The sequence below is a fragment of the Lithobates pipiens genome, unplaced genomic scaffold (assembly GCF_037356315.1).
Source record: "Lithobates pipiens isolate NorthernLeopardFrog02 unplaced genomic scaffold, aLitPip1_a1.2 Scaffold_18, whole genome shotgun sequence".
NCBI lineage: Eukaryota > Metazoa > Chordata > Amphibia > Anura > Ranidae > Lithobates > Lithobates pipiens.
In genome coordinates this window covers 386,663,100-386,677,464 of record NW_027507758.1, presented here as the reverse complement: position 1 = coordinate 386,677,464, position 14,365 = coordinate 386,663,100, and the positions used below count along the sequence as shown (strand labels likewise).

Genomic DNA, 14,365 nt, shown 5'->3' with positions numbered 1-14,365 from the left:
GAAGAAGAGCCAGGCCTGCATGCAATCCGTGGCGGTAAAACCAAATCTACACGGGTGCCACGGGTTACATGCTTGATGGCCGTCAGAAGGTTCACCCAGTGGGCAGTAAAAGTGATATACCTTCCCTGCCCGTGTTTGCTAGACCACGTGTCTGTGGTCAGATGTATCGTGGCACCGACACTGTGTGCCAGAGATACATTCACTTGCCGCTGAACATGGCCATATAGCTCTGGGATGCCCTTCTCTGAGAAATACTTCCTTCCTGGGACCTTCCATTGTGGTGTTCCACTGGCCACAAATTTGCGAAAGGCCTCCGAGTCCACCAGTTTATATGGCAGTAGTTGGCGTGCTATGAGTTCTGAAAAGCCAGCCGTCAACCGTTGGGCAAGAGGTTTATGCGGCGTCATCATTTTTTTACGCTCGAACATTAGGCCCACGGAAGCCTGCCTTTTTCCAGAAAAACGTGAGCTTGGCATGATGGAAGGTGGAGTGGAGGACAATTGTGAGGAGAGAGGAGAAGGAGAAGTAGAAGATGAGGTTGGACAGCGAGAGCCTGGAGTGTGGCTTTGTGTGTTCCGTTGCTCCCACTGGGCTCGGTGATGGCTGCTCATGTGCCTTCTTAAGGCGGTCGTCCCTATATGAGTGTTGGGCTTACTGCGACTAATGCGTTTTGCGTTCTGCAAAGATTGCAGAAGGCAACGCTATTGTCAGCAGCGGACACATTAAAAAAAGCCCACACTGCGGAGCCATGTGCCGGTGTCCTGGGAGCGCCAGATGTGACCGTACATGGTCGATGACTCGCTCCTGATACATTTGCAGTCTGCTTTGTCCCTCCTGTTCAATGTAAGTTATTCCTGCTTCTCCTCCCTATCTGCTAGTTCATATCTCCCTCTGAACTCCCCTCCTCTTCCTCTCTTGTGGGCACCCACGTGACATCACTAGACACGTCATCATCGACGTCACCTTCCCCACCGCTATAAGTAGAGATCTCGGAGTAGGCAGCAACACCGGGGACCAACCTCCTCCTTGGGCTGATCTGGGTACTGTCGTCAGACTGCTGAGTGGCGGTTGTTGCTACCTCCTCTTCCTGATACAATACCAAGAGTGGCTGCGCATCAGAAATGTCTTGATATGGATCGGAAAATAATTCCTGTGACTCAAGCGGAAGGTATGTGGTGGTGTTGTTGGTGGTAGTGTCTTTGGGGGTGCACATAGCAGAGAGTAAAGAAGAGGGTGCAGATCGAGAGGATGAGGAGGGTGCAGAAGAGTAAGGCTGAGTGAGCCACTCAACCAAGTCTGGTGCGTCCTTTAAAGTAATTGAACGCACCTTCTGCAACTTCCCACTTTGGCTCAAGCCTGTTGCTCCTGCCCTACCCCTACCACCCCTGCGGAAGGGCCTGCCTCTTCCTCTGCCTGTCATTTTTTAAATGACCCTGTGACAAAACTCTCAGTCCCTATACTGAAAAAGGAATAGCAGACTGTACCTCACTCAACCCTATGTACTGTAGTACCCTATACCTTACCAGTCCTTATAAGGACCTTTGTGGAACTAGTAGGTTGTGAATGATTAGCAGACTGTACCTCAGTCCCTATACTGATAAAGGACTACTGCAGCAGAAGGGCAGCAGTCAACAGTAGTGCACATCAACCCTATGTATTGTGGACCTATACCAGTCCTTAAGGAATAGCAGACTGTACCTCACTCAACCCTATGTAATGTAGTACCCTATACCTTACCAGTCCTTATAAGGACCTTTGTGGAACTAGTAGGTTGTGAATGATTAGCAGACTGTACCTCAGTTCCTATACTGATAAAGGACTACTGCAGCAGAAGGGCAGCATTCAGCAGTAGTGCACCTCAACCCTATGTATTGTGGACCTATACCAGTCCTTAAGGAATAGCAGACTGTACCTCACTCAACACTATGTACTGTAGTACCCTATACCTTACCAGTCCTTATAAGGACCTTTGTGGAACTAGTAGGTTGTGAATGATTAGCAGACTGTACCTCAGTCCCTATACTGATAAAGGACTACTGCAGCAGAAGGGCAGCAGTCAGCAGTAGTGCACCTCAACCCTATGTATTGTGGACCTATACCAGTCCTTAAGGAATAGCAGACTGTACCTCACTCAACCCTATGTACTGTAGTACCCTATACCTTACCAGTCCTTATAAGGACCTTTGTGGAACAAGTAGGTTGTGAATGATTAGCAGACTGTACTTCAGTCCCTATACTGATAAAGGACTACTGCAGCAGTCACGTATAATATTCTTTCTATATTTGGAAGAAAGAATATTATATGTGTACAGGCATATTACCATACCAGTCCTGAAAAGAACCTTTGTGGACCTAATAGTAACAGCTACTGATTAAACTGACTGTCCCTCACTGCCTCACACACAGCTTCCCGACTGTCCCTATTTAAACTGACAAAACAGAGGCTGCTGGAACAATAACTTGAATAGCACTTTTGTGGACCTAATAGTAACAGCTAATGATTAAACTGACTGTCCCTGCAGCACACAGCGTCCTGTCCCTCTCTCTACACTGACAAAAGACAGGCTGCTGCAAAAATCAGTAGCACAGCAGTGCCTCAAACCTATATCCTGAACTACACCTAACACCTATACCAGTCCTGAAAAGAACTTTTGTGGACCAAATAGCTAGCGATTTGGGTCACTGCAGTCTCTCCCTGCTCCACACAGCAACCTCTCCCTATAGTGACAGAAGAAAGAATGTAAAATGGCCGCCGGATCGGGTCTATTTATAAGTTAGGGGGAATGTCCAAGTGTCCATGTGCTGTAATGTCTCAATTGGCTGTCCTGTACCCCATGATGGATGTGTCATCATAGGTCAAAGTTCTTTTACACAGTAAACACCAAAGTCCGCCGGGCGAACGGCGGCAATAGTCCGCCGATCGGGCGGACGGCGAACAGTCGAAATTCGCCGTGAAACGACCGCCGGGCGAACCGTTCGTCCATCCCTATCTCTGGTTATCTCCTGTATTAGATTTGGAGTCTCTGGTCATCTCCTGTACTAGATTTGCAGTCTTTGGCCATCTCCTGTACTAGATTTGCAGTCTCTGGTTATCTCCTGTATTAGATTTGCAGTCTCTGGTCATCTCCTGAAGTGCATCTCTCAGTGAGCAGTAATGATGTGCAGTAACCTCTAGCAATGAATGAGGAAGCAGAAATTATGTGTTGTAACCTCTAACAACCAGTCAGTGATCAGTACTAATATGCTGTATCCTCTGGCAACCAATTGCAATTTCTGTCTGATCTGCTGCAGTAAACAGATTTTGAGTCTTACTGCTATTTGTTATATGTCTAATGCCCCGTACACACGAGCGGACTTAAGTCCGACAGACTTCCAAAGGAGTTCCGTCGGAGTTCTGCTGGAATTCCGACGGAGTTCTGACAGACTTTTCGGCCGAACGGACTTGGCCACACACAATCACACTAAACTCCGACGGATTCGAACGTGATGACGTACGACCCGACTCGAATAAGGAAGTTCATAGCCAGTAGCCAATAGCTGCCCTAGCGTCGGTTTTAGTCCGTCGGAGTAGCATACACACGAGCGGAGTTTTCGAAGGGGACCGGGTCCGGCGGAGTTCCTTCGGGAAAATTTGAAGCATGTTCCATATTCTAAAGTCCGTCAGACTTTGGTGAATCAAAAGTCCGTTGCAGCCCACACACGATCGGATAGTCTGACGGACTCGGTCCTTCGGACTTTGGATGTTGAAAAGTCCGCTCGTGTGTACGCGGCATAAGAGCGGTTGGGGGGCCCCAAGAAAGTGTTTTCCCAGGGCCCAATCAATATTAAAGACGGCCCTGCTCCTGTCACCTTTTTTCTCTTGGTATCAGGAAAACTTGTCAGAAGAGATTCATGTTAATAGCAGAGGAAGGAAGCAGCAGACAGAAATTACACTTATGCCGCGTACACATGATCGGAATTTCGGCCAGAAAAAGACAGATGAGAGCTTTTCATCGGAAAATGCGACTGTGTGTATGCTCCATCGGAATTTAGCTGTCTGAATTTCCACCACCAAGCCAGAAATTGATAGCATGTTCTCAATTTTACCGACGGAAAAACTTTCTATCGAAATTCCGATTGTGTGTATGCAATTCCGACACGCCAAAAATCACGCATGCTCAGATTCAACTACGAGACAGAAGCTATTGGCTACTGAACTTCCTTTTTCTAGTCCCATTGTACGTGTTGTACTTCACCTCGTTCTAAACGATCGGAATTTGGTGTGACCGTGTGTAGGCAAGACAGCTTGAGTGGAATTCCGTCGGGAAAACCATCAGAGCTTCTTTCCGACGAGAATTACGATCCTGTGTACGTGGCACGGCGCTTTAACTGACAATGGCACATATAAAAGCAAACTTTCCGGCACTATATTTTTGCACACTTTTTTTGTACGTCTCATTTAAGTGGCGGGGTTAGTGGGCACGCACGCCCGCTGCGTACTGAGTGACTGTGCCCGTGGTGTCTCGGCGATTGCATCGCGGAACTGCAGAACAGGGAACTGTAAACAAGGCATTTCCCCATTCTGCCTTGTGACATGACAGAGATCACTGCTCCTTGTCATCGGGAGCAGTGATCTCTGTCATATGAGTTGAAGCCCACACCCCCCACAGATATAATCACTCCCTAGGACACACTTAACCCCTATATCGCCCCCTAGTGGTTAACCCCTTCCCTGCCAGTGTCATTTACACAGTAATCGGTGCATTTTTATAGCACTGATAGCTGTATAAATGATAATGGTCCCAAAATAGTGTCAAAAGTGTCCGATGTGTCCGCCATAATGTCGCAGTCATAATAAAAATCGCAGATCGCTGCCATTACTAATAAAAAAAAATAATAATGAAAATGCCATAAAACTATCCCCTATTTTGTAGATGCTATAACTTTTGCGCAAACCAATCAATATATGCTTAGTGTGATTTTTTTTAACAAAAAGAACACATATCGGCCTAAACTGAGGAAAAATGTTATATATATTTTTGGGGATATTTATGATAGCAAAATCCAAGAGGACTCACTGGTGTCTGGTTTTGAAGGTCTCTATACTTCCCACCTAGGGAGGTAGGAAATGCAGGCAGCTTCTGTAAGTGTATTTGTCATGATTGCAAATGGTTCATTCTACAATATACAGTAAAATAGTACTAGTAGTAAAGTAAAGTAGCATATATTACTCTATTAAAAAAAGAAAAAAATAGCACAAAAGACAAATTCTGCAAGGTTTCATGTTGAAACCCTTGGTCAGTGGAGCATTCACCTTTTGCTATCCATGTTTAATTGTGCAAACATACTACTGAAGTGGGCGTGTATATTGCAATTAGCTGGTTGGATTATTTTAGGTGTTGTGATCACCATTCGCCTGTCCTGATGCACTCTGAACTGGCACATATAAAAGCAATCTTTCCGGCACTATATTTTATACACTTTTTTTTCTTATCTTTTTTTTGTAGTTTATAAAGTGTCTCACAAAAGTGAGTACACCCCTCACATTTATGTAAATATTTTATTCTATCTTTTCATGTGACAACACTGAAGAAATTACACTTTGCTACAATGTAAATTAGTGAGTGTATAACAGCGTAAATAACACACAGCCATTAATATATAAACCGCTGGCAACAAAAGTGAGTACACATTTAAGTGAAAATCTATTTATAGCCTAGACCAGTGATGGCGAACCTTGGCACCCCAGATGTTTTGGAACTACATTTCCCATGATTCTCAAATACACTTCAGAGTGCATGAGCATCATGGGAAATGTAGTTCCAAAACATCTGGGGTGCCAAGGTTCGCCATCACTGGCCTAGACCATCTTTATATAGAGCAACAATTCTTTTTTTCAGATCCTCAGAGAGTTCTTTGCCATGAGGTGCCCTGTTAGGGCCGGTTCACACTCGGACGACTTGTCAGGCGACTTAGCCGCCTGACAAGTCGCGTCCCGTTCTGTACAATGAGACCCTTCTAATCGGAGCGACACAAGTCACTCCGATTAGAAAAAGGTTCCTGTACGACTTTGGGGGCAACTTGAGGCGACTTGCATCGACTTCCATAGAAAAGTCATTTTGCAAGTCCCGCAGCGGTCGTGCCCAGGTCGCCCGAGGCAGTCGCGCTGAAAGTCGCGCTGCCTCAGTGTGAACCGACACTTAAACTTCCAGTGACCAGTATGAGAGAGTGAGAGCGATAACACCAAATTTAACACACCTGCTGCCCATTCACACCTGAGACCTTGTAACACTAATGAGTCACATGACACCGGTGAGAAAAAAATGGATAATTGGGCCCAATTTGGACATTTTCACTTAGGGTTGTACTCACTACTGTTGCTAGCGGCTTTGAAATTAATGGCTGTGTGTTATTTTGAGGGGCCAGCAAATTTACACTGTTATATAAGCTGTACACTCACTGCTTTATTTTGTAGCAAAGTGTCATTTCTTCAGTGTTGTCACATGAAAAGATAGAATAAAATATTTACAAAAATGTGAGGGGTGTACTGTACTGTATATTTTAGTTTAGCCTATAAAGGTTTAAAAAAATAAAATTCTATTCAAGTATGTATTCTTAACTTGAAAAAGTCCCTTCTATAGCTCTGTCTCCTCCAAATCCAGTGGGGGCCCATCCATATGGGGAGCAGGGGCACCCCCCTAATCCATGTGCCCGGCCCCTAGTCTACATGCAGGGCCCTGGATGCATGGACGTTTTTGTTTTGTCTTTTGAAGCACATGATTAGAGCCTAATGTCCCATACACATGATCGGAAATTCGGTCAGCAAAAGACCGATGAGAGCTCTTGGTCGGAAAATGCGACCATGTGTAGGCTCCATCGGACTTTTGCTGTCCGAATTCCCACCAGCAAAATATTGAGAGCATGTTCTCTATTTTTCGTCGTAAAAAGTTCCAACTGGAAATTCCGATCATCTGTACAAATTCCAACGCGCAAAATTCCTACGCATGCTCCGAAACAATTTGACTCATGCTCAGAAGCATTGAACTTTATTTTCTCGGGTCGTCGTAGTGTTGCATGTCACCACGTTCTTGATGGTCAAAAGTTTAGAGAACTTTTGTGTGACCATGTGTATGCAAGCCAAGCTTGAGCAGAACTCCGTCAGAAAAACCATTCAAGAGTTTTCGGATGGAAATTCCGCTCGTGTGTATGGGGCATAAGGCTCTAATTGGCTTCAAAAAAAGGATGAGGCCACCCACTTTTGTGACAATAGCGAATTAATATTTGCTATTGTTTTCCTGATTCTCCTCCTGGCCAATCAGGAAGCGGCCGTGGGTCCTGAGACTCGATTGGCCAGGGAGTCTCAGAAGCCACTTCCTGTTCGACCAGGAGGTCACACACGAATGGACTAAGTCGGACCAGCATATAGACGAACTGTTTTCCCCATAGGAATTGAGTCCGTCGGACAGATTTGAAACATGTTCTATTTCTAGGTCCATTGGATTTTTTTAATGAAAAAGGATTGGATTAGCCCACACATGATCGGCTTGTCCAATGGACTGATTCCGTCGGACCTAGTCTGCCGGAAAGTCCGGTGGTGTGTACACGGCATAACAGTATACACAAAAAAAGAAGGAAAAGAATGATGATGAATATTCAGAAGGTAATCACAACGCTTGTGCTTGTAGAAATGTTTCACTACTATGGGTGTATGAAATATTGGGGCTGCACGGGGCTACCCCACATGTACATCATATTATAAAGAACCGTGATATGACAAGTAACATCTTTGTTTAATGACGCATGCAGAATTTATAGCTGTGGTGAGGTTGCCTCTTAATTGTTTTGCAATCTCTTGTGGGATATTACGCATTTAACATTCCACAAGCTTGCATGCCTTGGGCAAAAACACATTTTACCTACAATTCACTGCAACACATTCATCACAATGTGCTAGAATTAATGAAGAAGTCATGCCAACTGGCTCTACAGCATTTCACAAAGTGATTCCTCTACTCTTTTCTGTCAACACAGGACTAGGTGTCCTGTAGCTTCCATGGAGTGGGTGTAAAATATCTCTTTTAAAGTATAACTAAAGGTAAACGTTCTTTTTTTTTTCAGCTTTTAGAGTGGAGAAGGATTAGAACACCTGTCGGGTTTTTTTATTGCTGTCTGTGGCCCTGTTATACAGGATCACTATTGATCAGTTTACCATTATCAATGGTAAAGGAAATCCCAATTTCAGGTTGTAACCATAGCAGGGTTAGAGGGGAGATCTTCCAATGGGGATGCTAGTTCTGCTGACCTTGGCGACAACCAGGGATTCCCACACTTTAGAGGGATTCCTCTCATTTCCTGTTTGGTTATGGGACAGGAAGTGAAGGGAAATCCCCCAAATGGGATGCGAATGGCAAAAAAAAAAAAAAAAAAAAAAACTGACAGGAGTTATATTATATCCCTCCCTTACTCTATCCAAAATAAAATAAAGTTCTGCCTTTAGTTATGCTTTTAACATGGTTAAGTACATTTCTTTCTAGAACAAGAATTATAGTGTCAAAGTATTTTAAATAAATGAAGGATGGTTAGGCAAATACTGTAGATAAAATCTCATTGATATTTTTTTTTCATTTGAGGCTGCAAAGCATTAAAACCACATTCAGTATGTAGTACCCTGCCAAAGGTTAGGCTAAAGTTAGTGTTTGGATTCACTGTACTGAATGAAGAAATGATCAGTTTTTTTTTTATCTAGTCAGGGTTTCCCTAAGGTCAGTGGTTGACTGCTCCTGTCTGCTTCTGGAGAAAGCTTCCAGAAAATAGAATAATAGTGCCAACCACTGATATGTGAATATTTATGAAACCCCTGCCAATTCCTGGGAAGGGTGTACCCATAAGGTGGCTGGTGAGGTGGTAAATGTTTCGGAGACCAGCTCAGATTGTTCTTATCCTGCTGCCCCAGGGATGTATCATGTGTACTAGTGTGGCCATCTGGGCCTCAGCAGGCAGGCTGAGGGCCCCGGGAAAGATATGCCAAAAGGATTTTTGCTGGAGGGTATCATATTGAAGTCTGGTCTGGAGAAGGATAATTGTCTCCCTCACTGAAGAGTGTCACGTAAAAGCTGAGTGACAGCAGCTGTCCCAGGACATTATGAATAAGACCTGGCTTTGAACTTTCAGGTGTGCATGTGCTAGAGGGAATTAAGTGGCAGGGATTACTGGATGGACTGGGTCTGCTTCATACAGAGACCTAGAATACCTGGTCATTTTCTATTACCTCCAGTCAAGGCTGCTTGAAAAGGATTCTGTAGAAAATGTGTCCTCCTCTTGATTTCTGCTATTGTCTTTGAGTATCCTGAACCATTAATTTCTCTCTTGTTCATGTTTTCTGCAATAAATCCATAAAGGGACAGCCTCTAGACTAAGCTTGTGTAGTTGGTTTACATGAAACTGTGCCTGTGTCTGGCCACCTCTAAACTAGCAAGGGTAATCTACAGTGGCCTCTTCAGGAAAGTGGATCACAGATGCAATGTTCTGTCTTTTACAGTCTCTTCCCTCAGTTCAGGTCCATACAAAAGTACAGTCCCCCAGTTATGGAGCAGGAGGGACTATCAATGGATTATAAGGGTGGTGACTTCACCACGCTTGTGCTACATTAAGAAGTATGAGTCCCTCTGCTGCGGTGACATCATAGCTATCATTGCTGGGCTCCTACTGTATTTGCTCACAACACAAAAGAAACACAACACAACACAAAAGAAAACTTTCCTAGATATTGGATAGTAGCTACAGTTCCCACAGGGAAACAATGGATTACTTATGTTAATTCAGTTCTTCTCAGGGAGCGACTAGCCTACAGCTGCAGGAAAGCTATGAGAAAATTCAATCTCATTTGGCAGCCATGGCTGGACGATCTAAGCCTTACCCCACCACAATTGGTGATGGACAGACTCCTGCAATAGAGACCCACAACTACCATTGGCTGAAGAAGTGTCTAATATTGTTATAACACATTGGATTGAAATTGCTAGTTGGTGTTTTAGTTGAAAATTCACAATATCTGTATTAACTTCTGTCATCGCCCATGTTCTATGAATGTCCGATACAATCTGTTCAATATGTATACTCTTTTACCTACCAGTTGCAATCATTGTATGCATTGAGTGAGCAATTTATTAATAAAAAAGTTTTGATTAAAAAAAAAAAAAAATTCCAAACAAGCTATTATTGGATTGTCAAAATTAGCTATTGTTTGTATTGCTATTACAATGCTAGTGTTATACAAATGTGATCTGGTGTTACTCCTTGGTTGTCCTCCTTAAAATGTACCTAAAGGCAAAACTTTTTTTTTTTAATTCTGGAGTGGAGAGGGATTACAAGATTTGCCAGTTTTTATTGCTATGTGTGCCCCCATTAGGAAGACTCACTCTCTCTATTTGTCTGGTGTACCATTATCATCAAAAGTAAAAGAAAATCCCAAATTTAGGGTTGACACCAGTAAGAGGGAGATCTTTCAATGGGGACCATTATTCTGGTGACGGGATTCCGTCTCACTTCCTGTTTCGGCTATGGGACAGGAAGTGAAAATAAATCTTCCCTATAGGACACAGATGGCAAAAAAATAAATAAAAAATCTGACTGAAGTTATAACTTACTCTAGTCAAAATGACAAAAAGTTAATCCTTTAGTCGTAAGGCTGGGTTCACACTGGAACACGCAGTGGGTCACAGCAGGAGTCTGATACATCTCCATTCACCGATTCATGTCCAATTTCAGCCTGAATTTTGGACCTGAATTCGGACCTGAAATGGACCAAAAGACACACAGGACTCCTGTGCAATTCGCACCAGACCCGCTGAGGAGATGTGTGAACCGGCTCCATAGAGAGCCGATCTCAATCTCCTGCTATGCGAATTGGATGCGAGGAAACCCACATCCAATTTGTATAAGTGTGAACCCAGCCTTAAGTTATTAGATACAGTATATTCAAGACAGGTAACATGTAGCCAAAAGGTTTTCTTACATTTTTTAACATCACTTCTGTCTTAGCCTCTTGCAGGTGAAATACAGAACCAGGATATCCTGACCAGTGCAGCTTTTCATCAGGAGGTTTACCCAACCTACTACGACTTTAAGGATATGGAGATAGACCAATCATTATCGGAGCACATGCTGAACAACTGCTTGCCCCTAACGAAGACGTACAACTATTTCACGGACACTTTAAACAATCTGGGCTGGAGCAAAGACACTAGAAGTGGCAGCCTCAATGACAGTGAGGACTACAATGAATCTGATCTGATTGCTTCTGCTATGGATTTTGATTTACACAGTGATGATGACCAACAAGCAGGGAATAATTCTCTCTTTGAAAAGAAACAACCACTTGATGATTTGTGCTGGGATATGACATCTTTAAATGATCCCCACACTAGTCATCCAATGCAAGTTTTGGAGTTTCCATCCAAACTCAGAGTGGCCACCTTAAATTCCATAGCAGATAATCACCTATCACCTGAATACCAACAAACTCAGGAAGAGTCTTACCTTCACAGATTTACAGATCAACTGTCTCCACCTTTATAGCAGTGAACTACTAGGAGCTGGAAAAATTTATGGTATTCATTTAACAAAGGACATAATGTGAGACCCATTATATCTCATCACTTTGATGTGATAGATACATATTAAAGTGGTATTAAATCCAAAACCAAAATGTAATTAATCATTTCCCTTTGGGATGAATAAAGTATTCTGAATCTGAATAATATATGGCAGCTTATTAGTTATTAGATGTGGTGGCTGTATCCGTTTTCTTTTCTTTGGCTTTTTTTCCCTCTGTTTTCACCTGCTGATCTGGTCAGTAACATACCTCTTGTAGTAGCGAGAGACAACTCTGGAGGAATGAGCATTGTCAGTAACAAATTGAAGCCAAACTCCAGCTCCGGCTCACACTTTATAACCAATTACAGCAAACGTTTTTTTTCCTTTTTGGATAAAGGTTTTGCATGAATAAATAAAAGCTGATCATTTTAATCACCCCTGCCAGTGTTAAGTGGTTTGTCTAATCCATGTAAACTGATACATTCTACTGGAGAGCTTGAGCTTGTGAAAATCAACAGACTAACTGGCTGGATCACCAGATATACAGTATATGGAAGAAAGAAAGCCTAAAAAAAGAAAATCAATGCGGCCATTACATCTAACATATGGTAAAGCTGCAATATAATAAATGTTTGCTTTTGGGTTTAATACTGGAAAAAAGCTAAATGCCATGGACCATCACATAGGTCATGAAATCATAAAATAAGCGTTTCGAGATATTTAAACAACTGTACTAACACTGCAATAGTTGCCATTTTGCACAGGACATGTATTTAAAGAAAAAAAGCCTAAAATATTTACCTAAAGTGATATCCAAAAATGTGTAAAATGAAAAGAAAGGAATCGCTACGTTTTCTGATTGACAAATATCTGCACAAATACAAAACAAAGCTAATTGTAAAAAGAGAACACTATATTGCCACCACACTGAGGACAGGCAACGCAACTTTGTCAGTGGTTCTTTTCTTTTCATAGTTAATCCAGTTTAGAGAAAGTAGTGACAACATAATAGCGCCATCTACTGCCAAAGTCAAGTAATGCTAGGGTTGTGTACTGTAATCTTGTAAAAAGCTACCATATATTGTGATCAGTTTTGTGTACAGTTTTTTTTTTCATCTGTAATGGACTAAAAGCTATTTTTTTGTCTTTACAATGCACATCTTAAATAAAAAATATATAAAATCACCATCTGTGTGTAGAGATGGCTACGTGTTACAGCATCCACACATTTCACCCTGCTCCCAGACCTCCATTAGATACACTTCTCAGTCAATGAACAGTCTGTTGCTTGTTTTTGTTGTTTTTATTGGGGGATTTATCTTGGTTGGGGAAAAAGGACATGGGATACCCATAGGGTAAATTGTACTTTGTAGAATAAAAGTAACTGTGTCACACTTCTCAGAAGAACAAGATGGCTGACCCTGACTTTTACCTCAGAACACTTCTTACAGCTCACTTCCTCCAGCACACTACTTCACTGTTCAATTTCAGTAATCCTGTTACACCATCAGAACATGACTAGGCCTCACTCTGAATAAGTCCCAGTGTCTTTACTTGATGGCCCTTTGTAGACCGGGGTCTGCAGTACCCCTTTGTGTTAGCAACCGATTTACTTGAGAAGAATAAATGTACTTGATGGACTAGTGATCCCAGCAAGTCCTACTTGCAAATCCTGCCTGCCCTCATGGCTGCATCGATTTGACACAAACTCCCACAGTCTCTCCCTCCCCTGGCATGTCTCTTCCAGAGATTTACACTGTGCTTTCCACTCACTGGCACCTGTCCTGGATCCTTCCTGAATGACTTTATTCTGGAGGACGTTTGGACCAATTGTCACCTCTAGCTCCTGTTCCAGGACACCTCTCCATGACCGTGTAAAGAGATGCTCCCTCCCAGCTCCTGAGCTCCCTGCCTGAGGTACATCCCCAGATCTCCTCACATGCACCCCATGTCACTCCAGCTCTCTGCCCTGCCCCTTTTCCAAAACATTCTCCCTGGAAACAGAAGAGGCGCCCAAGAGTTGAAGTACATGTCAGCAGACATCCCAACCTGCAAAAATTAATTTCAGGGAGGTGGCAAGCTCATCTCAGGGAGGTTGCGATCCTTGCCGACAACCCCCCCTTACATAATAAAATACTATAATAAAGTAATACTGTGTCCATTTGCAGCCTCATCAGTGCCAACAATGCAGCCTCACAGTGTCAATCTGCACCCTCACTGTGCCCATCTGTAGCCTTATAAGTGCCAACAATGCAGCCTCACTGTGCCAATCTGCAGCCTCACTGTGCCAATCTGCACCCCCACTGTGCACATTGGCAGCCTCATCAGTGCCAACAATGCAGCCTCACTGTGCCAATTTGCAGCCTCATCAGTGCCAACACTGCAGCCTCACTGTGCCCATCTGCAGCCTCACTGTGCCAACAATACAGCCTCGTCAATGCCCATCAATGCAGCCTCACTGAGCCATCAATGCATGTGCCCATCTGTAGCCTCATCAGTACCCATCTGTATCCTCATAAGTGCCCATCTGCAGCCTCACTGTGCCAACAATGCAGCCTCACTGTGCCGATTTGTATCCTCATCAGTGCCCATCTGCAGCCTTGCCAGTACCTTGATTACACACAGTGGTTGTCTCCCGCTGTGTCATGCAGCTGCAGTCTTAACTGTTCGGCGGCCATCCACTATAACAAAGCCCCGCCTCCTCATCCGTAATAGAAGGTCAGCTTAACACTGATACAATGCTGGGAAATTGAATCAGTGTTCCGTCTATCATGGATGAGGAGGCGGGGCT

At 43.4% G+C, this 14,365-nt stretch overlaps 1 protein-coding gene across 2 annotated transcripts in view; it reads left to right on the top strand.

The window, feature by feature from the left end:
• GCM1 (glial cells missing transcription factor 1) overlaps positions 1 to 12,759 on the top strand; it is a 46,475-nt gene extending 33,716 nt beyond the window's left edge. For both annotated transcript variants that reach the window (XM_077487801.1, XM_077487802.1), the window contains exon 5: positions 11,020 to 12,759. In XM_077487801.1, coding sequence (XP_077343927.1) covers positions 11,020 to 11,556 — 537 coding nt within the window. In that variant the 3' untranslated portion in view covers positions 11,557 to 12,759. The remainder of the gene's footprint in view (positions 1 to 11,019) is intronic.
• Positions 12,760 to 14,365: the final 1,606 nt, after the last annotated feature.